Raw genomic sequence first — 22,809 nt, forward strand, 5'->3', positions numbered from 1 at the left:
ATTGAAAACGGAGTAGGAAGAAAAAATTGGGAACACCACCATATGCAGCAGTAGCAACACTACGGGGAGAGATAGGAATGTCCGAAATGAAGACTAGGATAGCAGGAGGAAGGCTAAGATTTGTGAAACAGATAGAAGAGGAGAGAAATTATTTGCTGAAGACAATTCTGGAAGAAATGAAAGAAAATGAAAATAACAGGTGGATGAAAGATACTAGGAAATGGATGAAAGATATGGAAATGAACGATAGAACCTTTAGGAGAATGGGAATGGAAGAGCTCAAGGCCAAGATTAGAGAAGTAGATGGTAAAAAGTGGAGGGATGAGATAAAAGAGAAAAATAGTTTAAAAATATACAAACAAGAAAAAGGACAAATGGGAGAAGAAATGTTTTATGATAACAAACCTGATTCTATTATTATGTCTAGAGCTAGGGCCAACTGTTTGAAATTAAATTATAGGAAAAGACATGAAGTAGGAGGTAGGGTAGAATGCAAGCTATGTGGGGCAGTTAATGAAGACCTCGCCCATTTCATTCGTGACTGTCCAGTCAGTCCAGACCTCAGCGACGAGAGAAGAAAAATAGTGGAATTACAACAGCCGTATGAAGAAGAAAAGAAGAAGATAAAAAGGAAACGTGATGTTCAAGAAAGAAGGATTAGAGAAAAGAAAAGAATATATTTATCAAATGTGGAAAAAAGAGAGAAGAGAATAAAAGAATTAGAATAAAGAAGAAAACCAAGGAGGTGCCGATGGAAAGGCGAACCCCTCCGCCCAACAACTGAACTGAACTGAAATGATGATATCTTTCATTTAACTTTCAGTGCTTACTTTTACGGGTTTATTTCTCGCCCTCCATCAGACAAAAAAGTCTGTTCAGGCGGGCCTTGGTGTGTGAAAATAATTTCTTTCCAGTTAATATTTTGCTCTGTACTTATCAGTTATTTCGCTAGCATTTGTATTCAGGCTTAATAGTTTTCAGGTCACTGTTAAAACACTTTCTAAAAAGATAAGTCTACAGGTTTTTCTTGAAAGCTGCCACATTTTTGCTATTCTTGACATCAAGTGGAAGGTCGTTGAAGACTGAAGAGTCTCGGTTCAGCATAACTAAACGTTCTTCCTCCTATTGTATGGTTCACACTGATTTCGAATAGTCTATGTGGGTCATCGGCATGTCTAACTCTTACAGCAGCGCTGGTAGCTTAAGGGTAGGGGACCAAGCAATCACGAAGATATTTAGGCTTATAGGAGTTATTCTCTCCCGTAGTTTAATGCCTTTTATCAGTCTAGCCGCCCGGTTTTGCACATTTTGAAGCTTTCGTAGTAGTGCAATTTATAGTACAGAGAATTGCAATAATCAAGCCTTGATATTACGTGACTCATCACTAAAATTTTTGTACTGCCCTCTGTTAAATATTTTCTAATAAATGCTATGTTTCTCAGGTGATAGTTACACACTTTCACCGTGTTCACTATTTGGTCCCTCATTGACAAATTACAATCTATCAGTACACCCAAATTTTTCACAACAGGCACAATCCCAACATCAGCGTCACCAATTTTCATACTTTTAATTAACTGGTAATTCTTCAAAGCCACCTTTGTGCTGTCACTGCTGTGCCAATTTTAGAGGAGTTCCATCCAAAAATATATTTTTTTAACCAGTTTACTGCTTTTCGTGTATTTTTCGTTTTTTTTTTAGGGGGGGGGGGGCCGTACATGCTATAAATACAATTTTTTTCATAAAATGAACCCCTAAATTGGTCAATGTTCTGATTTATCCTCTTGGGGGCCAAAAAAAAAAAATTAAACCTGGTTGTACCAAAGATTTCAAGGGTGCAACGCAAGAGAAAATTGTAGCACACTCTAGTTCTAGTACAACAACATTTTCACAGATCTGTGAAGTACTGTACGATGGCGTCCATGCTCGAGAGTAAAGTTGAAGAACGAAAACTGGACAAACCAGTCGACAGGGAAAAGGTAAGCATGCATTTAAGTGTTAAAATGGCTTGGATTTTTATTCAAGTGTATTTATAAACAACCTAACTAGAAACATTAGAATAAGATAGTTTTCAACTGTGTGAAAACCCGTCTTCAGGTTTCGGTACTTTACCGTATAGAAGCTGATAATTTAAGGAGGAATCGTAATTTGAATGTAGCTACAAGTGTAAATTTTAGCAATGTTTCGTATAACATTTCCAATGCCGAAAGTATTTAAAGGGTCTAAATGTAGATAGATTTCTCAATGGGCGGAAGTAAACTATGGCAATGGGGTTCGGGAGCGTAGACCCCACAAATTAACAAAATGTGTTTAAATTGACTATTTTCTCGTGTTTTGAATCTCGGGAAGGGGTTTAAACTATAAAGGTTTGAGGTCAAAGCTCCCACAAGTTAACTAAAAGTTGGGTATATCTTACGTTTTTCTGTCAATCACGGACGGAAGGGGCATTTTCTCGTGTTTTCTCGATTGAAAGTGTGGTTAAATCAATAGAAATGTATAAGGAAGAAGACTTTTAAGATCATATGATTTATTTCGTGTCGTGATGATACTCGAATATCAAAGAAACATGCTGAAATATAATAACAGCATTGATATCCTTGATATTCAGGGTGTCTCCGTAACGGTAATTATATGATACGGAGCCTTTGTATATCAGCGGCCAGTTCCTCATGCGTTCATTAAAAAGGAACATCAATTAACCTAAACTTAACCCCCTAACCTAACATACATGCCGTGTCCTTGCCTACTTCTCTAAAGGGGGGAGAGAGAGAATGGATCTTAGCAAAAGAAGCAAGATATTGAGCAAATGGATCTTAGTTTATGGGTAAATTATGCTGAATAATTTTGTTTTCTTTTATTGATACCCAAAAAAGAACATAGAGTTCATAATAATCAGGATTTATTAATATTGTCTTTGTAAATATAAAGAAAAAAAAAACTTGAAAGCCTGTATCTCAAAACTATACTTATTGACCTTTAAATTCAATAGTCTCCCTTAGTTTTGAAGATATAGCATTGAAATTTGGTATATAACTTAGAAATACAGTATAAAACAATGAAATTAAACCTTTTTTCCATTTTTTTTCTTTTCTTTTAGTTTTTTCCTCTGATTTTTAGGGTTTATTTTTTTTTTACCATAATGAAAAAATTCATATCTGGCAAAACTATTACTTTTAGAAAAAAAAATCTTCATAGTATTGGAGGTCTATATAGGGTAGTAATCCTAGATCTTAGTAATAATTATAAAGGGATGAAATAGAATTTGAAAAACAGATTTTCAGGATAAATCGTCCTGGCGTTGCAAAACCGAAGGTCAGAGGCAAAAATCCTATGCAGTATGGAGATGTCCTAAGTCACCTTATTAAGTGGCATGAATGTCAAAGCCCTGTCATTAAAAATCGGCATTAGCCGGCCAGCCCCCTTAATCACTTCATCTTCCACAACTGAGGCCATCAGACTGTAATGGGTAACTTTGGATTCACATCTGCTAACAAAAAGATAAGACCATGGCATCCTGGATGGGGGTTCAAAGGGGGCCTTAGCCTCCCTTGATAGGTAAGGTAAGTAAGGCACGGCATCCCTACTTAAATTAGATTGGGAACCGTACGTTAGGTTGTATTACAATGTTATCATAGTATAGTACTGTATAGTACAAGACTGGGAATGACCATCAAATCCACTACTTTGAGACCCATAACTTTTTGTCGGTGACTACAGTACTAATATAGTATAGTAAATACTGTACTTAATTTAGTTACAAATTTCCTTTTTACTCTTATTGTTCTATACCTGTATTTGGGTGAAGTTTGTTTTGATCTCTCATAACAAAAGAACAGATCATAAAATCCCTGATAGGTAGTATGTCTTTCAAGACTGATTTCTCATTTTCTGTATTATTAACACTGGCAGCCACTTTCCATCTCCAATTGGAGATGTTTTTACTGTCATGTGACTTTTTCTAGACCAATCTTATGTCTCCACATCTACTATACTAGCTCTGCCCCTTTTAATATCAACTCCTCCTCCTCTGACACGTTCAAAGAAGTTCCACAGTACAGTACTTTGATAGTCACCTAAAGCAAGATTTGCTTATTAACATCATCCCCAACAAATGGCCTTTTTCCTTTTGGAGGAAATGAAAAGTATTACTTGTGTGTTTTTATAAGTTCAGTTCAGTATTTGGAACAGGATTGATAAGGTCAACAGATGGAAATACATGCTTACCAAGTTGAAGACTCACTTCACACGAGCGGATCTTTTCCGTACGGAAATATTTCCGCTAAATAAGATATCCAAAAAGCATGTCTTTACTCTTTACACAGGCAGCTGTTTTCCGCAAGGCTTGTCTGTCAGCATTTGTTCGAGATGGAAAACTTAAAGAAGAGAGTGGTCTTAGTGTATATAATCAAAAGGGTGCTTTATGCATCATGATGTTCTGTAAAATATCATTTCATAGTGTACCTCTCCTATTACAGTGAATAATAATACAGTAATCAGTATTACATTAATAATAGTAATGAGAAGACAATTCATATTAATCACTGAAAATTAGCAGCAGAAGAGGAGTTCTTACCCTCTAGCACAGTGAGCCACGAGTACTGTGAGGAGAAAACCCTCCAGTCTAAAGGGCTCCATAAACTCCATAAGTACAGTATTCTAAACTGTCCAGCACCGGGCAGATTAGCAGTTCAAAGTTAGTACATCACTAAAATCCATGCAAACAAAACTCGAAACTGCATAGATTCAATTTGCTCGTGTGAATCGGGCCTTAAGGATGGTTTATCAAGGATATGCATCAGAGACCTCAGTTTCAGGAGGGAAGATAGTCAGAAAGTAAACAGGATTGCAACATGCCATAGGGAAAGCTAAGGATTTGGCAGTCTAAGGGGGCTGCAAGGGGGCATAGCACCCCGGGAAGTAAGTACTGTAGGTAAGGATGCGGTTCCTAGGTTAGGTTATGGGAAGTGGTGCCCTTGTGTTTGTTTCCCTATCAAAGTAGGTCAAGGCCAGTGGCTCCTCAACATCCAGATCTCAGTATTGATAATGTTTCTCTAACTCTGTATGACTTTTAAAATTTTAAGTTTGATTTTCGACAGCATATTTACTTTTGAGAAACACATTAGGTCTGTGTCTTCTTCAATTGCACAAAAAATTGGGTTTTTAAGAAAGTCTTAAGATTTTCAGTGATCAGTCTTTTATGAAGAAGTGTTTTAATTCTTTCGTTCTACTTTGTTTCGAGTGTTGTTCTCCTGTCTGGTCTTCAACTGCTGATTCTCTTTTGTTGGACAGGAATTAACGGTATATTAAATTTTTTATTCCGTATCTATATGTTAATCTCTGGCACCATCGTTCAATTAATTCGTTATGCATGTTGCATAAGTTTTTTCATAATTCTGATCATCCTTTACATTTAGATCTTCCCAGACAGTTCCATCCTGTTCGTAGTACTAAGCATGCAGTTGATTCTAATAGTCAGGCCTTTGCCGCCATGAGGCTCAATATTACACAGTATTCTAGAAGTTTTAAATATTAAACTTAGCCGGTGAATATATAATAGCTGACGTCTCCGACGGCTCGACAGATTCCAAAAACTCGCGAGCGATCGCCATGAAGGTTGCGGGTGTGCCCACCAGCGCCGACTATCGGCCAGATACCGCATATACATGTAAACAGCCTCAGTTCTTCTCTGTCGGTTTCATCGACAAGTCGATTCCACTCGCTTTATGACCTCGAGTTTTCTACCGAATTGGTGAAGTACTTGGTTTTGGTTTTATTGCTTTCGCCGTGTTGGATTATTCAATACTATCTTCAAAAGAAATGCTTTTGAAAGAAGAGTAAAAGTGTTTTGCCCTTGCTTTTTTATCTCTGGTTTTTCCATAGAGTAAAGATGGCCGACCCTTCCCTCAGTGTACGGAAGTGTGTTTTAGGCTTTTAGTAATTATTTTATCACGTTATAAATTATTGTTGATAATTATAGATTTTCCTCTATATATTTTATATCTCTCCCGCCTTTATTAGGCCTCTTCGATTAGCTTTCCATTTATACTAAACATCAAGATAAATTTTATGTTTTGTTTATATGCGGCCTTTACCTCCGAGATGTAGGCGGTCCTAACTTGGAAACCGAAGTTAAACAACGTTGAGCCCATTCTACTTTTATTTTCGTTAAGTTTAAATCATTTGCTCTGTAAGAGTTATGAAATGAATATTTTTTAGAAAATATTTTAAGAAAGATATTCTTTGAATAGTCTTCGTGCTGTTTTTTCAAAGATGAACTAACGTTTGGTTTATTTATGCTACGCAGTTTGCGCTCTATCGTTACGATAGAGAAAGAGAGAATCACGGTTTCACTTTGTAGAAAGGGTAAATCGATTTTGACGTTTTGTTCATTCTTCTTTCAAACTGAAGTGTTTTAAATACTAATTTAAAGGAACTTGTTAATTTTCAATTTCTTAGTCCTTTCAGTTTTTTTCCTTTGGTCAAATAACCTGTTTATTGACGAAGGGTGAGTGGGCAATTCTCTTGTGTGTGACAAGAGAGAGAGAGAGAGAGAGAGAGAGAGAGAGAGAGAGAGAGAGAGAGAGAGAGAGAGAAAGAGAGAACGATCCGATCTTTATTCTCGTCCCAAGTAAGGAGTTTGGGAGCGAGTAACGTTGTTCTCGATTCAGTTTTTTACTCTCGTCCCAAGTCTCTGTACGAGGAGAAAGGATAAAACGTTTTTAGTTTTTATTCTCGTCCCAAGGCACTGTACGGTGAGAGATTGAAAACGTAGTCTTTAATGAACTAGAGTTAGTCTCCTCCCCAGTTACTGATCCTTTTTAACTTTATATATTTCCGTTTTATTCGATATATATGTATACTGTATGTTTTTTTGATTTTTGCATGTGTGTTTCATTTTGTACTAATGTGCTTACATTATACGACTCATTTCGCAATTATAACCTTTTGATGTAAGGGAGAATTGCGTGCTTCAGGTAGATATCAGTTTTATTCATGCCTAATGTGAAATTATTGAAAAATACAATATCAGTGAAGTGAGTGCTAGAAAACATGTGCTGTGTTGCGGAGGGTTCGTTTGTTCGTGCTTGTCACTTGCCTAGTCCGAGACCTCTTTCAGGCTCCCATGCACCAGGGAGAAGGAATGTCGTAGGACCTAAGGGAGTGAGGAGTGTAAACCAACGAACAGACGTTCCCTCAAAGGTATCAGACGTTGCTCGGCAAGCACGTCCTTGCCATAAGACAGGAGAGACGAAGTTTCTCCTCGTTATCCGAAGACTTTTCGCAAAAGAAACCTTGGCGCAAGGTTTCTAGACCCTTTAAGCGAAAGTCAGTCCCTTCAGGACAGGTCCAGCGTCCTGGCTGTAGCCATGGGGACAGCTCTGACCCTTTGCAGTCGTCGGAAGACGGTTCGCCTATTAAACGCAAGCGTAACTCGGGGTCCGAGGGTCGCGGTAAAGGCAATGTTTTGCCAACACAGACGTTACCGTCGTCTCGGCCCGTTCCGACTCCCGTTGATCCTAAATGGGTTGTCCTGCAGGACATGCAGACTAAGCTTGCCTCCCTTATGGAGAAGTATGACGTTGAGCAGGTTCACGATGAACCTTCACTTTCGAGTCGCCGTCACGCTAAACGAGACTCTGGCCGTCAGCCGCCCAAACGAGCATTTACTCGTCCTTTTGACGTTATGAAACGTGATGTCGGTAGTTTGTCACGTCAGTCACGTGACTTGGATCCTCACTCGCTGCAGTCCCATGTTGACTTTTAGCCGCTGCCGCAGCCTCGTGTTGACGTTCAGCCGCTGCCGCAGTCTCGTGTTGACGTTCAGGACGTTCGCCAACCAGCTACAGTTGCCTTGTTTTGACGTTGAGCGTCAAGCACCGCAGTCAAGGGTTGTTTGACTGCTCAGTCTAGGCAGTCAAGGCAGTCTCGACTTGACGTCGAGCGTCCATCAACTCCTATTGTTGTTGCTGGTCAGTCCTTTCAGCAGCGACATGACGTCGCTCCCTTGACTGCTACTGCTGCTCCTTTGCGTGTGGACTTTGCCTGTCAAGCATTGCCACCGCGGCAGGTCTCTCCTTTTCATGAGACTCGGCAATTGTCGGACGAGGTTCCTTCAGATGAGGAAGTTGCTGATCCCCCTCCTACTGATATTCCTTTGGGGACTTTGTCAGACGGAGAGGAGCCTAAAGCTGCTCAGCCCTCTATGGACTTTAAAAAAATCATGCTGATTTTTAAGGATCTTTGTCCGGACCATTTTGTAACTGCTGCTCCTCGTTCGCCTTCGTCAGAGTTTACACTAGGCCTAGCTACTTCGAAGCCGTTGTTTTCTAAGCTAGTGCTCTCTCGCTCTTCTAAGAGAGCTTTACGTTTGCTAGGCGACTGGTTGATCACCAGGAGGAGTTTGGGGGAGACAGCCTTTGCTTTCCCTCCTTTTAAACTGGCTTATAGAGCGAGCGTCTGGTATGACACGGGAGAAGTTCTCGGCTTGGGAGTTCCTGCCTCTGCCCAGGGAGACTTCTCAAGCCTCATAGACTCTCCCCGTCGCCTGGCCATGAGACGCTTCAAGATTGTATGGTCGGCTTCAGAGCTAGACCATCTCCTGTTAGGAGTTTTTTCGAGCGTTTGAAGTGTTGCTGTGCAATTATGTCATGCATGAACAAGGCTATCAGGGATGGCTCCAATGATCTGACAGCCACGTTCTATGCAGGAACAAGGCTATCAGGGATGGCTCCAATGATCTGGCAGTCACGTTCACTGCAGGAGTACTTAAGATGTAAGTGCGCTCAATGTGTTCATTGTCAAGACAAACTTCACGATGAAGACTACCAAATCTGTCTTGGCAGCATTAAGGGAAGGCGACTGGATGGTCTCTCTCGACCTTCAGGATGCATACTTCCACATCCCGATTCATCCAAACTTTCAACAACATCTGAGGTTTGTGGACGGGAAAGTAATGTACCAATGTCGAGCACTGTACTTCGACCTCATTCCTGCTCCTCTTGTTTTTACAAGGCCCTTGCAAAATGTAGCAAGCTTTCTACATTTTTTGAGGATTCAGAGCCTCCCTTTATTTTGACGACTGGCTAGTCAGGGCGTCGTCATTATATCGCTGTCTGGAGAGCCTCTAATGGACATTAGACCTAACTAAGGAGCTAGGTCTCATAGTGAACGTAGAGAAGTCGTAACTTACAGTACCCCATCCCAGACTATTCTTTATTTGGGAATGGAGATACAGTGTCTGATTTTTCGGTCCTTTTCGTCTCCCGCAAGAATGGAACAAGCTCTGTTAAAAGTCCTTCACTTTCAAGAGAAAAACAGTTGCTCTATAAGAGTTTGAACTAGCCTCGTGGGAACTCTTTCATCGCTGGAGTAGTTTATCTCTCTGGGGAGACTCAACCTATGCCCTCTCCAATTTCACCTAAACATTTGGAACAAGGAGAAGGGCTTAGAGAGTATCTCTTTCCCAATCTCCAACTCAGTCTAGACATGTCTGACTTGGTGGGACAGCAACATCAGACTTCGAGAAGGTCTTTCTCTTGCGATCAAGAACCCAAACCATGTGTTGTTTTGCGATACATCGGATTTGGGTTAGGGAGCTCCACTGGACAGTATGGAATGCTCGGGTCTTTGATCCACGGATCAGAAGGAACTCCATTTAAGGCAAGTAACATCTCTCCTTTGGCGAGATTTGTGCAAGGAAAATGAATGTCTTGGCGGACGGCCTCAGCAGAAGAGGACAAGTCATCTCTATGGAGTGGACGTTGCATAAGACTGTGTGCGAGAAGCTATGGATGACATGGGGTCAACCCACCATAGATCTTTTTGCGACTTCTCTGACAAAGAGGCTCTCGACTTACTGCTTTCCAGTTCCAGATCCAGAGGCAGCCCACATAGACGCTTTCCTGCTGAACTGGTCTCACCTGGACGTTTATGCCTTTCCACCTTTCAAGATCCTAAACAAGGTGCTGCAGAAGTTCACCTCTCACGAAGGGACCAGGTTGACATTGGTTGCTCCACTCTGGCCCGCGAGAGAGTGGTTCACAGAGGTACTTCAATGGCTGGTAGACGTTCCAAGGAGTCTACCTTTAAGGATCGATCTCTTACGGCAGCCTCACGTAAGGAGTCTTCATCAAAGCCTCCCCGCGCTTCGTCTGACTGCCTTCAGACTATCGAAAGACTCTCAAGAGCTCGAGGATTTTCGAAGGAGGCAGCCAAAGCGATTGCGAGAGCTAGGAGAGCATCTACCATCAAGGTCTACCAGTCGAAGTGGGAAGTCTTTAGAGACTGGTGCAAGTTATCATCCATTTCCTCTTCCAGTACCTCTGTAGCCCAAATTGCAGATTTTCTCCTGCATCTGAGAAATGTTCGCTCCCTCTCTGCTCCCACTATTAAGGGCTACAGGAGCATGTTGGCTTCTGTGTTCAGACATAGAGGCTTAGATCTGTCCAATAATAAAGATCTCCAAGATCTCCTTAAGTCCTTCGAGACCTCTAAGGAGCGTCGTATGGCAACTCCTGGATGGAACTTAGACGTGGTCCTAAGGTTCCTAATGTCCGACAGGTTTGAGCCATTACATTCAGCCTCCCTGAAGGATCTCACCCTCAAGACGCTTTTCTTAGTGTGCTTGGCTTCGGCTAAAAGGGTCAGTGAGATCCATGCCTTTAGTAAAAACATCGGCTTTTCTACAGATAAAGCCACATGTTCGCTTCAGCTTGGTTTCTTGGCCAAAAATGAACTGCCTTCTCGTCCTTGGCCTAAATCTTTTGATATACCTTGCCTATCAGAGATTGTAGGCAACGAGCTTGAAAGAGTACTGTGCCCAGTTAGAGCTCTTAAGTTTTATTTAGCTCGTACCAGATCCTTACGAGGTGGATCTGAGGCCTTATGGTGCTCAGTTAAGAAGCCCTCATTGCCTATGTCTAAAAATGCTTTATCGTATTTTATTAGATTTTTAATCCGAGAGGCTCATTCTCACTTAAGTGAAAAAGATCGTTGCTTGCTTAAGATCAAGACGCACGAAGTAAGAGCGATAGCAACTTCCGTGGCCTTTAAGCAAAACAGATCTCTGCGAAGTATTATGGACGCGACCTTTTGGAGGAGCAAGTCGGTGTTCGCTTCATTTTACTTAAAAGACGTCCAGACTCTTTATGAGGACTGCTACACACTGGGTCCATTCGTTGCAGCGAGTGCAGTAGTGGGTGAGGGTTCTACCACTACATTCCCTTAATTCCAATATCCTTTTAATCTTCTCTTGAAATGTTTTTAATCTTGTTTTGGGTTGTACGGAAGGCTAAGAAGCCTTTCGCATCCTTTTTGATTTGGCGGGTGGTCAAATGTCATTTCTTGAGAGCGCCCAGATTAAGGGTTTTGATGAGGTCCTGTTGTATGGGTTGTCGCCCTGGATATAACAGCTCCTGGGAGTCTTTCAGCATCCTGAGAGGATGGCTGGGCTTCGTAAGGAAAGCGGACTAACAAGGCAGAGTAATTGTCAGAGTCAGCTTCCTTACCAGGTACCTATGTTTATTTGGGTTTTGTTATGATATAACTGTCAAAAACTCTAAGCATATACGCCTTTATTGTATTAATACTGGTCTCTACCCACCACCATGGGTGTGAATCAGCTATTATATATTCACCGGCTAAGTTTAATATTTAAAAATGATATTTTGATTATAAAATAAATTTTTGAATATACTTACCCGGTGAATATATAAATTATAGGCCCTCCCTTCCTCCCCGATAGAGACCCAGCGGAATGAGAAGAACTGAGGCTGTTTACATGTATATGCGGTATCTGGCCGATAGTCGGCGCTGGTGGGCACACCCGCAACCTTCATGGCGATCGCTCGCGAGTTTTTGGAATCTGTCGAGCCGTCGGAGACGTCAGCTATTATATATTCACCGGGTAAGTATATTCAAAAATTTATTTTATAATCAAAATATCATTTTTGTTTCGGCTGTGACCAAGTTGTGGAATGATCCTCTTAATCGGGTAACTGAATCAGTAGAACTTCAAAAGTTCAAACTTGCAACAAATGTTTTTTATGTTGAACGTGCTAACATAAGTTTGTTCCAACACGAATACTTACCTCGAACTACTTTCTTAGGAGTTACCAGTAACCTCCTCTCTACCGAACAGAGTTTTGTGTAGTTTACCCCCCACCTCGTTTTCTAAGGAGGCCTACCCCCGGCATTAAGGAATGTGCTCCGAGGGTAGGCTTATCGTAGGTCGATGTCCGGCCGGGTCAGCCTCATCAGTAAGTTCTCTGGTCGCGACGTGTAAACACGTCGCCCTCGTTCTCTATCGATCCTTTGTGTGCGTTCTAGTGCCCCACGTGTTCCCCGCGTGGTAACTTGTGTTTTCCAGTGTACTTTTCCCGGGTGTTCCTGTGTGTTCACCTTCCACCCGTGTGCTTACCCAATGTATTCATTGATTCCCTTCGTGCTTGTGTCTTGCGTTGTGTGTATTATGGAGCAAATCCGCCGTTGTCCGGGGCCTGAGCCGGTAAATCGTGTGGAGCGTTCCTCTCCAAGCCTGAAGTGGATCCTCACTCCCTTTGCTCCTCCTGTAGGGGAAGGGTTTGTTCGTCAGCAGATACGTGCCCCGAGTGTGTAGACTGGAGCGATATCCAGTGGGTACGGTACGGTACGAAAAATAGAAAGTCGGCGAAACGTTCCCCCAGGAAAGCTAGTGTTACTTCGCCGCTACCATCACCCAGTGAGCGGTCCGACGGGGCCTCTGTTTCGCCGTCCCCTACACAGAGTAGGGGACGAGGTAAGTCTGGTGTAGAGAAAGAACAAGGCGTCCTTCCCCAGGAACCTAGTGTAAGTGCAGTGCCGATTGCGGGCCCTTCTAGGGCTAGTGAAGAACCCAGTAGTGCGTCCGGAGAGTCGGCCCTTGTGCTCGGGGGGCACGCGTCCTCCGATGACCCCTTGTGGGGTAGTAACGCGGTGTCTGTATCTTCGCCGCCCTCGTGGGCCTGTGCTTCTGGGTCTTCGTTAGGCGGAGACAACCAGAAGAACTTACGACCTTCGGGTAATAATGCCTTCGGTTGGAGGCTTCCGAAGACGCCGGGTAGGTCACCCTTAAGGATGGAAGTGGCCCTGGACCCCTGGCTCCCTGGCATGGAGCGTTTTGAATCGTTCCCGGCCCCCCTCACGGAAGTCCCCGAAGATTTCCTCCAGCCGTCGACCTCGGGCACTCAACGCGCGAAGAAGTCCCCCGCAGTCCCCGCTACCGGCCGACATGCGATAAGCTCAGTGTCGTCGGGTTCGTCGGATGTTTATTTCTCGTCGGAGGGGGAAGTCAGGGTAAAACACAGTCGTCGGAGGGAGCGGTCCAGGAGCAAGCGTTCCCGTTCGAGGTCGCGCTCCCGGTACAGTAGCAAGCGCTCCCGCTCCCCAGGGCGTAAGTATAGGAGGAGTAGGTCTCCTGATGGCGACTGGGTCTTCGTACCCCGGGACTCAAAGGTGCTTTGTTCCCCGGTCCGCCGGTCCAGAGAGTGTTCGCCAAGGATGCCGCCCTCAAAACACGACCTTGACCCTCGCGACCTAGCTCGCAGGAAGGACTCTACAAGAAGGCATAAGTCCTCGAAGCCTCCAGTTCACCCTGCCCAGCGGGGGGAAACGTGCTTCTTGTCGGGCGGCCTGGCCGAACCAGCCCAGCTGGTGCGGCCTTCGGGTCAGAAGGAACGGTTCCCGCTGTCGGGTCAGCCCACGGGAACCGCATCCTCGGCACCCAGAGCCCTTGGGCGGACGAGAGTCCCCGCTGAACCAGCGATGCCTGCGTTAACCCAGGCCCCTGGTGCGGACGTCCCCGCAGATGAAATCCAGTACCTCGGTAGGACGGCACCCCTGGCACCAAGAGCTAGACGTCCAGTCGGCGTGCCTGGTAACCCAGCTCCCCGGCCCCAAGCTGAGACCTCGGCTGACGGAAGGGAGGGTTCACCAACGGAGGACTCGGCCTATAGGAGGGTGGTTGGCCTTATTAGAAGACACCACAAAATCGAGGAACCTTCAGCTACAGACGAGGATTACTGGAGGTCAAGCCTATTAAGAATTATGCAGATCCCTACCCAGCCTAAGACGTCTCTAGCGCTGCCTCTAGCCCGAGATCTGGTCCTAGGGCAGGAGTATGTAGACAAGGTGGTGGCCAGTAATGCCGAAGCCCCCAAAACCCAGAGTTCCTCAAAATTGCTACAGGGCCTCAGAACCCAAAGCAAAGTATATGTGCCAGAAGGGCGTCGCCCTGGCCCCTGTAAGGTGGAGTCATCCATCGACATCCTGAGTCAGGGCGTCTCAGATGATAGGGCCTCTTCGGTCCCGGTCTGTTTCTCGCCAGCAGAGGCCTCCATGATGGAGGAGATGTCGAGAGATTTAGTGAACGTCTCCTCTTGGCTGGACTGGTGGGCTTCCACCTTGGTAGGGGTACAATCCTCGTTCGACCCCGCAGACCCTGACCAGCAAGTTTTTAACTTACCAGTCGCTCGCCCTGACGGCTAACTGGGTACTCCGTAAGAGAGACACCGTACTGACGAAGGTGTCCTGGAAGGTACCAGACAGGGAAGCGCGGGCCATACGGAGCTTACCCTTGTGGGGAGAGTCCTTGTTTCCCCTGAAGGAACTAGAGGCCATCATGGAGAAGGTCTCGAAGAAGAAGGAGTCTATCAACCCCAGACCTACGCCTTCGAGGAGACCGCCCTACAAGAGGTCCGTCTCGGATAGTGCCGCAACTTCCCAGGCCTCTCCCAGCACTACGAGGAGAGAGGCTCCCTCTTCCTCCTGGTCCACAACGCCTCAGCCCCCCCGCAGGGGAGCTCCAGCGCCTTCAAGCTCCTTCAGGTCGGGTTACTCTGCCTCTAGGAGAGGCCGATCAGGCCGCTCCTCCAGAAAAAGATAGAGTGGGAGGCCCCCTATCCCCGCCCAAGCCTCGGGTTGTGGGATGCCTCAGACTTCATTGACAAGCATGGAAGGCTCACAGAGCAGAGCCTTGGACAGTGTCCGTACTAAAGGAGGGCTACAGACTTCCGTTCTTAACAGAACCCCCCCCCCTCTTATCCCGGCCAGCCGGGCGGAATGGCTAGCTCCCAGAGACCCGTTAAAGAGGACCGCCCTTCAAGAGGAGGTGTCCTCCATGTTAGAGAAGGGCGCCATGGAAGAAGTTCTTCTCCCAGGGCCAGGTTTCTACAGTCGTCTGTTCCTGGTAGAAAAAGCGACGGGGGGTGGAGACCGGTTATAGATCTGTCGGCTCTCAACAAATTCATCAAGAAGACGGACTTCAAAATGGACACTCCGCAGTCAGTCCTGCTGTCCTTGAGGGAGAAAGATTACATGATGACCATAGACCTCAAGGACGCATACTTCCAAATTCCGATCCACCCCTCGAGTCGAAAGTTCCTCCGGGTGAAATGGGGCTCCCAGATCCTGCAATTCAGGACCCTTTGCTTCGAACTGTCAACAGCGCCCCAGGTGTTCACGAGAGTCTTCACGACTGTCTCAGTGTGGGCTCACGAACAAGGCATTCGCCTCATCCGATACCTGGACGACTGGTTGCTTCTTTCCGCCTCAAAGGGCCTCTTGGAAGAACAAGGGATGAAACTCCTCCAGTTTTGCAAGGATCTGGGGATCGTAATCAACCCGAAGAAGTCAAACCTATCCCCATCCACCAGAATGAACTACTTGGGAATGACATTGGATACCTTTCTGGGAAAAGCCTTCCCTTCGGAGGACAGAATAAGAAACCTCATGAATATCATTCAGCCGTTCCTGTCAGAGCGTCCCAAGAGAGAGAAAGACTGGCAGAAGCTGATAGGTCACCTGGTCTCATTGGAGAAACTAGTTCCCCAAGGGAGGGTAAGGCTCAGAGCCATACAATGGAACCTGAAGAACCTCTGGTGCCAACTGGACTCACAACAGGTTCTAATCCCAGTCCTACCAAACACGAGACCCTCCCTGGAATGGTGGCATTGCCGGTCGAACTCACTCAAGGGGATGCCCTTCGGGAGCAATCCACCCGAGTTATTACTGTTAACAGACGCCTCCAACCAAGGGTGGGGAGCCCATCTCCTCGACGAAACAGCACGAGGGACCTGGTTGGACGGGGAGAAAGAACTCCACATCAATGTCCTGGAGTTGAAGGCAGTCCAGAAGGCTTGCCTACACTTCGCGAGTCTGCTAAAGGGAAACACCGTGGCGTTGATGTGCGACAACGCCACGGTAGTGGCATACATAAAGAAACAAGGAGGCTTGAAGTCAAAGGAGTTGTGCGATCTCACCATAGAAATCCTAGATTGGGCAGAAGAGAACCAAGTGTTATTGTTAGCAAGGTTCATTCCCGGGAAGAAAAACGTACTGGCCGACGGCCTCAGCAGAGTAGGCCAGATAGTAGGGACAGAATGGTCCCTTCTCCCGGAAGTAGCCAAGCTCATCATCCAACGTTGGGGTTCCCCGGTGATGGACCTCTTTGCAACAAAACTCAACGCCCAACTCCCCGTATATTGCTCTCCTGTGCCAGACCCGAAAGCAGCCTTAGAAGACGCCTTTCAGCACAAGTGGGACAATCTAGATGTGTACGCTTTTCCCCCTTTCACGTTGATAAGGCAAGTTCTCAACAGAGTAAGGACAGCCCGAAACCTAAAGATGACTTTGGTAGCGCCCTGGTGGCCGGAGAGAGAGTGGTTCGCGGACCTAAAAGACCTAACGAGTCAACCACCGTGGCCTCTGCCCGACAGGTCAGACCTTCTGCATCAACCTCATTTTTTCAGGCTCCACGACAACCCACTCTCCCTTCGTCTTCACGCCTGGAGACTATCGAGCGACTCCTGAAGAAAGAAGGATATTCTTTGTCCACGGCTAAGAGAATGTCTCTTTACCTGAGAAAGTCGTCAGCCGCGGTCTACCAGGCTAAGTGGGCCTCCTTCACGAAGTGGTGCTCTGAGAGGCACATTAAACCTCTTAAGGCCTCTGTCCCAGACATAGCAGATTTTCTGGTGTTTCTTAGAGACAAGGTGGGAATGTCAATCCCAGCCATAAAAGGAGTTCGGCCCGCCTTAGGCCAAGTCTTCCTCCTGAAGGGCATCGACCTGGGGGCCTCGAGACACATAGCGATGCTTGTCAAGAGTTTCGAGCAGTCCTGCCCCCCACAGGCGAGTAGGGTGCCCCAGTGGGATTTAGCCAAGGTCCTGAAGATGTTGTGTCGTCCCCCCTTTGAACCTTTGAAGGATATCGTGGACAGAGATCTCACCCTCAAGGCCGTCTTCTTGCTGGCCTTGGCGTCCGCTAAGAGAGTGGGTGAGATCCATGGTCTGTCATATGACATTTCTCATTCGAAGGGGTGGAAAGAAGTATCCTTCAAGTTCGTGCCTTCTTTTGTGGCTAAGACTCAGAACCCAGCAGTCTGGGATCCGAAGTTCGAAGGTTTCTCAATTCCTGCCATCCCTAGGACGGGTAATGCAGAAGATTTAAAATTATGCCCTGTACGGACAATTAGAAAATACTGTACCTGGAAAGAACAGCTCATCTCCGACCAGGCATCAAGAGCCTCTTCGTATCCACAGGTATTAATAAGAAACAAGTTTTCAAGAACACCATTTCCTTCTGGTTGAGACAAGTTATTGCCAGAGCCTACAAGGAAGATGGCATAGCAGTGCCAGGCACCCCCCGACCTCATGACATCAGGGGCCTGAGCACCTCCTTAGCCTTTGAGAAAAACATGGCAGTTGGTCAGATCCTGCGAGCAGGTACTTGGTCGAACCAGTCAACCTTTACTGCCCATTACCTCAAGGACTACTCGAGGAAGTCCTGAGACGGGTTCTCCATTGGAACAGTCATCTCCGCCCTCCAAGCGGTGTAACGGTAAAAGCCCCAGGCGCAATCAAGGCTAGCAACCGGTAGGCACAAGTGCGGTTTCCTTCCTCCTACCCAGTTGCTTCCTAGCCTCTTCGGGGAGTACCAACTGATACCATTGGATAACACATTCTTCACGACTACGCTACTGGAAGGAGCTTCAGAAGAAGTTTTTCAAAGGGTGAGTACTTAGACACTAACGTGAACTCTTGTGTAGTTACCCTCACATCCGTTTTCTAGTAGGTCCCGTTATCCCTGGGCCTCTTGGCCTCCACGTCCCGGGTCAGGGGGTCAGAATAGCACTCCCGCCTCCTAAAGTGTAAGTCTCCTAAGAAAGTAGTTCGAGGTAAGTATTCGTGTTGGAACAAATCAAAAATTTTAAGTAATTTTTATTTTTCCTAACATACTTACCGAGAACTACTTTCGGGTAATGGCCCTCCCTTCCTTCCCCGAGTGCCTCTCTTCCCTTGCTAGCATTGTGCTAATCCAATAGAACTTACTGATGAGGCTGACCCGGCCGGACATCGACCTACGATAAGCCTACCCTCGGGGCACATTCCTTAATGCGGGGGGTAGGCCTCCTTAGAAAACGAGGTGGGGGTAAACTACACAAAACTCTGGTCGGTAGAGAGGAGGTTACTGGTAACTCCTAAGAAAGTAGTTCTCGGTAAGTATGTTAGGAAAAATAAAAATTACTTAAAATTTTTGATATTTTTATAGTTTATATATGAAATATCTGTTATGATAATGTTACTGTTTTTTTAATATTATTCTTCGTTCGTTATTTCTCATATCGTTTATGTATTTCCTTTCCTCACTGGGCGATTTTTCCCTGTTGAAACCCTTGGGCTTATAGCATCTTGCTTTTCCAACCAGGGTTATAGCTTAGCTAGCAATAGAAATAATAATAATAGTGAGTGGCCATCGTATCAGGCTCCACGTCATATGATAAATTTCATTGCACTGCAGGACCCTCTCTTATATGTACAAGCACACATTTATTAATGATGTCCACTGAATGTCACTATTCATTTTGATTTGACAAAAGAAAATTTTGCCTTTACTGCTGTTTCTAATTAAAATTCTTAGCAGCCATAAGACAATTTGCACCATCTGCAATTAGTTCTATTTTATTATAACTACGACTCAGAATAACATCAAGGTTTCTTATATATAAACTTCCTTCACAATTTTGTATTTTTTATAATTTTAAACTTTTTCATTGGATCTCACCCTCCTCCCCATGTAAGGGGAGATTTTGGGACAAATCAAGAATATAATGAAAGAGGGGTGCCAAAAGTGGCCATTTTAGTGTCGCAATAACTCCTAAGGTATGAGATTGTAGGGTTAATCATACAAACTCACTACTTTTCCTCTAATTATGAGTTTTTCAACCAAGCTTCACTTGCCAAATGTACAGTATAGCACAATAAATATTGTGTATTGAAATGTTAGATTTAATTTTAGATTTTTTTTTTTCAGACATGTCCACTACTGTTGAGGGTCTTTCTCTCTTCTGGACGGCATAGTAATATTAATGAATATCGTAGAGGCAATGTTCCTGCTAATGAACTACAGATATATACTTGGTAAGATTTTTTTTCTTATTTTTAGAATAGTGATGATTATTAATTTTGAAGTATGATTAGGTAGATTGAATAGATTAGTTTTTGATAAATCTGAGTTGTCATAGTCAAGACTGCCATGATTGGTAGAATGATGTCTGCAAATGCATTTGTTCCTGCATAGATACACAACTATGTCCTTTAATAGGAGTACTGTATACTCCATGGTTTTATATAATTAGAAAAAATAGAAATCACTTGAAACATTTGTGATTTTAAGTTGCCCATTACTAATTTTGAGTACCTCTTTACATTGCAGTACAATACATAATAAATGCTTAGACTATTCACATGCATTTTCAATAGACATTTTTTATCATCCCTGAGCTGTACAGTGTTTCATTTTCATGATGTATTGCAACTGGCCGACACGTTTTGCTTTTTGGAACAGGCAAAACCTTCTCTTAGGGGGTATTGTCTTTGGCACAATGCTTACTGGTCATACTGTTATACTCTCTCGGCTGTTTTGTCTTATGTTCATTTGTGAAAAATGTTGAAGTGAGTTTTATTCCTATGAAGATACAGTATAAGCCTTTGAAGTCCCCTATATGTTGATGAAGATACAGTATAAGCCTTTGAAGTCCCCTATATGTTGTTTACCTTTGTGATGGGGAAACTTTAAACAGCTCCTCCCCATTTAGAGTGTTGTTCTTTCTTTTCCAATCAGTTAGACAATGAACTTGAAGAGTAAGTTGTCTTGCTTCATGATAGTTACCATCCCAATGAGCCCCATAGTGAAGATTTTTGGGGGGGCCTGACTACCAGGCGTTGACATTGTTCCCTGGATGGAGATTTCTGAGTTGCAGTGTCAGTGAGTGTTTCAAGTGTTCCTTTGTGACCAAAACCCCAGTGTAGTGGTTTGTATTGGGGTGGAGGAAGCCACAAAAGCTTCCTCCACAAAAGGAGCGTAGTCATTTTTTAAAGTATACTGAAATATTGTAGTGCTCCAAAAACAGAAAATGCACATGACACAGGAAACAAAATGTGTATAGTAATATGAAATCTTTATAGATAATAATGGAAAATTTGGTTCTCACCAGCCACATATGTAGTTCTTGTTGAAGTTCCATTGCCGGAGTAGAGTGGTTCCTGTTCGACTGCAATAAGGCATGAGCATGGTCACCAAGCTTTGGGTGTATGTTTCAAGAAAATCCTACATCTGCGAATTTCTTATTATTCTCTGCATATTATTTGTTATTTCTATTGTAAATCTCCAGTAGTATGAACTCTACATAATGAAATTTATATAGGTAAATAACAGATAAGTGATTTAGATTATGTACATTTTCTCAGTTTAATATATACTCTCCCTATAAAGTTTCTCTCACTATACAGTATATGATTTATATCCACAAACAGATCAAATAATGCTCACTGAAATATATTTTACATTTAAAACAGAACAGAAATTTGGTGCACTTTCTATTTACAGATACAGTACTATAAATCTCTCCCTGGCTCCAACATTTTGGAGCCAGTAGTTGTTTAACTACATAAATAACATTACCACTCCTCCCTTTGGGTGGTAGTATGACTAAATGATGCTTAAAAAGGAACTGGTCTGGGAAAGTTTGGTCAGGTTATTTAGGGGAGATGGCTTTTACTCTTCTCAGACTTGAAAATAAGATTGTTACTTATTTGATTTTACATTGTTGCTATACATGCAGAAAGAAAAAATAAATTTTTTAGCTTGTGGCAAGCAAAATATCCTCATCGTCAATGGAAGATGTCAGGCTACCAGGTGTAGGATATCATTTGTTGTCTCAAGACAATGAATGTTGTGGAAAATATAACAAAGTCTCCAGATGTCATTGATCATTTCCATTTCTTTTTGTTACTCTTCTCTGGAGTCATACTAATGAATTTACAAACAAATGGTGTGATTTATATATTAGCTGCAATTGATTTACCTTCATTGTAAATTAACACTACTTCTAATATTGTATATTTGATTTAAACTATAGGATGGATGCTACCTTGAATGAGATCTGTTCGTTGGTCCAGGAAGTGAATTCAGATGCTAAGAGGAGAGGGACTGTGTTCGAGTTTAGTCTAGTCGTTCCAGAATTGTCAAAACCCCTTCCAAGAATGAGAGATTTAGGCACTATTGTTGTTGGTCAGAAAAGTTTTGATGACAACAAAACCTTATCACAGTGTGGGTGAGTAATCCTGTGGTTTGCAAAGGAAGAGTGAGTATCCTTCATACATTATATTGTTTTATTGCAGATTGTATACTTTTTTTTTTTTTTTTGCATGATTTGTATAATTAGTATTGTAAGGTATTTTTGCTAGGAAATTAATTTTACCAGACTTCTGTAGAAGCAAGCCCTGGGCTAGGATGCATAGTTTTGTTACAAGTTTAGCAATGCTGTCACAGATGCCCATAAAGGAAATATACCTTCTGATGACTATGCTTATTACAGTTCCAGAGCATGGACAGATACGAGGTAAACAATTGAGACAATTTTAATTCTTTTTTTTACTGTTATTTCAAGTCATTTAAAAGTATTAGGAGTAGACTGTAGCCCTCTCTAAAGAAAGCTGATTTAAGACCTTTTCTTTTTGGATATCTTTTTTTATATCAATTCCACTAAGGTATTCTATTTTCTTTCCAGGTTTACAATTGGGGATTTTCTAGACATTGCTATCATAAGCCCACAGAGACCTGCACAGCGCCGTATGCGGCCATACTATTCAGAGGCTAAGAATTTTTGAGTAACTTTGCTGCCTAATGGTAGAATGGATATTGATAATGACAGTACAGTATTGCTTTAGGGAAAACTATTGCAGTACAGTATTTTCAGTTTTATATTTTCTTTCTAAATGGTTGAATTGATATTAATTGTTCAGGTTTATTACTGGTCAAAACAGATGTCATAAAACCTAGAAAAAAATAATCTTGTATAATTTTGTATTATTACTACTATTTAGGAAATTTTATACATTAAGTTTACTTCTTCTTTTTTTTTCTGGATGATATTGAATATTAACTATGAATGATTGTGATGAATCTTTTTAGTTTGAAAGTCAGGACTTGTACTTTTTAACAAGTTTTTTCTATGTTTGTAGAATACATTTTTATGTACTCTAGCAATAGGCATGATATTGGTGTAGACACTTTGGTATTGTAATTTATACCATAAACTAGGGTTAAGCATTTATATTTCATTTATCCCACAGGTATTGGTATGAATGAGGTTATTTACCTGCCTAAATCTATGAAATCATGGAGACTGTTTTGTTGTCAGTTTGGTAAATGCTTTGAACTAATTGACCCTTTAAGTTAGGATCTTTCACTTTTTCTATAAACATTGAATAATGTGAAGGTTTCAATACCAAA

At 43.2% G+C, this 22,809-nt stretch overlaps 1 protein-coding gene and 1 non-coding gene across 2 annotated transcripts; both read left to right on the forward strand.

Annotated features, from left to right (window-relative positions):
- Positions 1-1,894: 1,894 nt before the first annotated feature.
- On the forward strand, positions 1,895-22,626 carry Bin1 (histone deacetylase complex subunit SAP18). The gene is made up of 4 exons (XM_068392255.1): positions 1,895-1,979; positions 19,327-19,433; positions 21,434-21,628; positions 22,085-22,626. The coding sequence occupies exons 1-4, from the start codon at positions 1,914-1,916 to the stop codon at positions 22,182-22,184; spliced, it is 468 nt and encodes a 155-aa protein (XP_068248356.1). The 5' UTR covers positions 1,895-1,913; the 3' UTR covers positions 22,185-22,626.
- LOC137658065 (small Cajal body-specific RNA 8) lies at positions 21,798-21,926 on the forward strand. Its single transcript, XR_011047246.1, has one exon. It is a non-coding gene; the product is annotated as a small Cajal body-specific RNA 8 (non-coding RNA).
- Positions 22,627-22,809: the final 183 nt, after the last annotated feature.

Source organism: Palaemon carinicauda, chromosome 18, assembly GCF_036898095.1.
Source record: "Palaemon carinicauda isolate YSFRI2023 chromosome 18, ASM3689809v2, whole genome shotgun sequence".
Lineage (NCBI taxonomy): Eukaryota > Metazoa > Arthropoda > Malacostraca > Decapoda > Palaemonidae > Palaemon > Palaemon carinicauda.